Raw genomic sequence first — 3,702 nt, 5'->3', positions numbered from 1 at the left:
GCTATAAATAACCCATCGCTATGGGGGACGGGTTTTCAAAAGCATAGTAGTCCCCAGAAACTCCTGAATTAAGTTCCACTTGTGAAATTATATATGCAGTGAAAATTTTTTCATGCATAGACTTCCACTTCATGTGTTATTCCCTAAGGAAAGCCATATGAAGCTCTTCCAAGAGGGAACAAATGTTTGTTTCCAGAATTTCAAATGATGTCCCAATATGTGGCTGCCTTGATTGTAACAATTGCTGGTGTCTCGGCGGAGGTATTAGACCACAAAAAGCCTTCATGCTACAAGCCAAAAGACCTCTGGGGAATCTACATTCGACGTTTATAAACACAGGCAATATTTGTATAAGCACTTTGTGTTCTAGTTAAAGGACGAGGAGAGATGGATATTTATTGAACTTTGACAATGAGCTGGGTGCTTTGCCTACTTCATCAGACTAGACAATACCTGAGCTATAGACTGTCATTACTTCCACTAAGTGGAGGAAACCAGGCTCCCCAAAGCCACTTGCCTGAAGACACATAGGCGCACACAGCCGTCATTACATGGCCTCCCCAGGTTCTCCAGGTCACATTTGGGATACTTCCTGCTAGAGCAGTCTTTATAGTTCACTGTTGATCACTACCAGACAGCTACGAGAAGAATGAGTCTTTGATAACGATAGAAAAGGCAGAGCCCATCATATCACATATATAGGTAACAATACAAACTCATCAGTGCATGACCCCCCATGCATGTAGAATGCTTCCCTCTGTATCATAGGTAGGAGATTTAAATGGACTTAAATTGCATTCCATGCACAAACTAAAAGCCACCGGCATTCCACTGTTTCTGTGCACAATTTCCCCCGCTGTCCTCAGACCACCGTCTCAATGGATACAGTGTTGCCGTTGCCCTCCTGGCGCCTGGGTTGCATTTCGTCTTTGAAAGCCCTGGTAAGGACCACTTTTAAGGACTCCCTGAAACGCTTCTTCTTACTGCTGCCCACAAAAAAGTAGATGAAAGGGTTGGCGCTGCTGTTGATGGTGGAGAAAAGCAAGGAGATGTTATGCAGGTTCCCAAAGGCTGACCAGTACTCGTAGTACAGTAGGTAGAGGACCCGCATGGGCATGGCAAAGATGAGGAATATGATAATGGTGACCATGATGACGATGTACAGCTTCGAAGAATGGGAGGCCCACGTGTTCTTCCGTATCTTCACCACCAAGATGGTGCTGGACACTAACATGAGTGGAGTGAAGACCAAGAAGCTGAGGATGGCAATGAAGATGATGACCGCCCGGCAGTCACTCCGAGAGTGACTCTCTTCTCCGCTGTCAATACACATGACGTATTCCATGGTGGTCACCAAGCACGAAAGTGCCCACAGAAGGGCACAGACGAATGCCGACTGGTGCTTGGGGCGGTGGCATCTGTACCAGATGGGGTAGAGGACCAATAAGCACCTCTCCACACTGATGGCTGTCAGCAGATAAAGGCCCGTGTTGTAGCCAAATAGAAAAGTCACCGACAACGTCACAATTGTGTAGTAATGGCCAGAAGAGAGCTCATAGTCTAAAGCATAGTCAATGGACAGAATAAAAATACAGAACAGAAGAGACATATCAGCAATGGACAAGTGGGTGATGTAGACCGTGAAGGGATTTCTCCTCATCCGGAAGCAGAGGAACCAGAGTAGGATCCCGTTCTCCACAAAGCCCAGAGGGGAGATGCTCATGATGACCCAGTGCACTATGGGAATCGGTGGGTGTGAGCTCCCCAGGGAGGCATTTCTGCTGGAGGTATTCATGGCTTTCTCTTCAGCGAGGGATGTCATATTTGACTGGTCCATGAGGAGTTCTTGCCCTGGGTCACTTCAGGTCATTTTCTGTAGAAAAGTCAAACAAACAAAATATATGAAAGTTTCAACAATTGAAATGAAAGAGCCAGCCGAGGGGTGAGGGTGACTCAGTTAGGAAAGTGTGATCCTTGCAAGCACAAGAAACTGAGTTGGATCCCCTAAACCCACATTTTAAAAGCAAACAAATAAACAACAACAACAACAAAAACCACCTAGGTGTGGGGCCTAGAGAGATGGTTCAGTGGTTAAGAGCACTCGCTTCTCTTGCAGAGGACCTGGGTTCAGTTCCCAGCACCCATATAGAGGCTCATAATCTGTAATTCCAGTTCTGGTACATACAGCGTCCTCTTCTGGCTTCTGTGGGCACTGTATACGTGTGGTGCATATGCAGATAAAACGTTATACACATAAAAACATGTATTTTTAAGAGCTAGGTGTGGTGGCACACATTTGTAATCTCAGCACTGGGAAGACAGAGATGGAGAAATCCTTAGAGCTTTCTGGCCAGTTCCAGGCCAGTAGTGATCCTGTTTAAACAAAAGAGTGCAAAGCACCCGAGGAGCAGCTCTCAAGACTGACTGTAGGCCTTCACACACACACATATATATACACGCATCTACATACATGTGTACCTGCATGCCTATGAATGCACACAGAGAGAAATAAATAAAATAAAATAAAATAAAATAAAATAAAATAAAATAAAATAAAGAGAGCTACAAATCAGAACCCTGACACTGTGGCTAGAAAGTTTAGATCCTGGAAAGATGGCTCAGTAGCAAGAGACATCCTCCTCTTACAGAGGACCCAGGTTCTACACCCAGTACCCACATGGGTGCTCCTAAACAGCCTGTAACTCCAATCTCAAGGGATCCAACACCCTATTCTGACCTCCAAGGACACCTGGCATATGATGCACAAACATATATACAGGCAAAAATGGAAACAAATCACTCACACATACAAAATAAAATTAATAAATAGGGTCTAGAGAGATGGCTCAGTGGTTAAAAACTTATTGGTCTTACAGAAGACCCAGGTTCAATTCCCAGCACCTACCCCAAGGTTTACAAGCATCCAAATGGGGGAATCTAATGCCATCTTCTGACCTCTGCAGATACAGGCATCAGATGCAGGTGGTGTACATGCATACATACAAACATACATACATACATACATACATACATACATACATGCAGGCAAAACATTCATCCAAATAATATTAAATAATTTTTAAAGAAGTAAAAATAAACCAGAGAAATGTATTCTGATGCTCTATTTTATTTAACCTGATGAGTTTGAAATAGCATTTCATCATATATCCAATATGAAATTAAAATTGAAAAAAAAAAAAAGGTCTTCCACATGTAGTGTCTACCTTAGCAGATGTGCCATATCTCCTGTGCTCAACAGCACCAGGTGACCAGAGACCACCCTGTAGGAAATGATACACGCTTAGCAGATGAGCCACACTTCCTGTGTGGAGCGGGTGACTGGTGGCTACCCTGTAGGACACCTCAGGCTTCAAACGCTCACAAAATGAAATTTCTCATACAAAGATGGGTAGTCTAACTTCTTAGGAGCAGACCCAAACCAAATACTGGGAATGTGTAAAACCAGACCTAAGCTGTGTTCTTAGGAAAGGTGACAGGGGACCTAAACTGTGTTCTTGGGAAAGGTGACAGGGGACCTAAACTGTGTTCTTAGGAAAGGTGACGGGGGACCTAAGCTGTGTTCTTAGGAAAGGTGACCGGGGACCTAAGCTGTGTTCTTAGGAAAGGTGACAGGGGACCTCAGCTGTGTTCTTAGGAAAGGTGACAGGGGACCTCAGCTGTGTTCTTAGGAAAGGTGACAGG

At 44.4% G+C, this 3,702-nt stretch overlaps 1 protein-coding gene across 3 annotated transcripts in view; it reads right to left on the bottom strand.

The window, feature by feature from the left end:
• Positions 1-364: 364 nt before the first annotated feature.
• Mas1 (MAS1 proto-oncogene, G protein-coupled receptor) overlaps positions 365-3,702 on the bottom strand; it is a 26,870-nt gene continuing 23,532 nt past the window's right edge. For all 3 annotated transcript variants that reach the window (XM_021221324.2, XM_029532794.1, XM_029532795.1), the window contains one exon: positions 365-1,873. In XM_021221324.2, coding sequence (XP_021076983.1) covers positions 863-1,837 — 975 coding nt within the window. In that variant the 5' untranslated portion in view covers positions 1,838-1,873 and the 3' untranslated portion in view covers positions 365-862. The remainder of the gene's footprint in view (positions 1,874-3,702) is intronic.

This window comes from Mus pahari, chromosome 21, assembly GCF_900095145.1.
Source record: "Mus pahari chromosome 21, PAHARI_EIJ_v1.1, whole genome shotgun sequence".
In the NCBI taxonomy this organism is placed as follows: domain Eukaryota; kingdom Metazoa; phylum Chordata; class Mammalia; order Rodentia; family Muridae; genus Mus; species Mus pahari.
The sequence above is the reverse complement of the archived record's forward strand: the minus strand, read 5'-3'. Positions and strand labels throughout refer to the sequence as shown.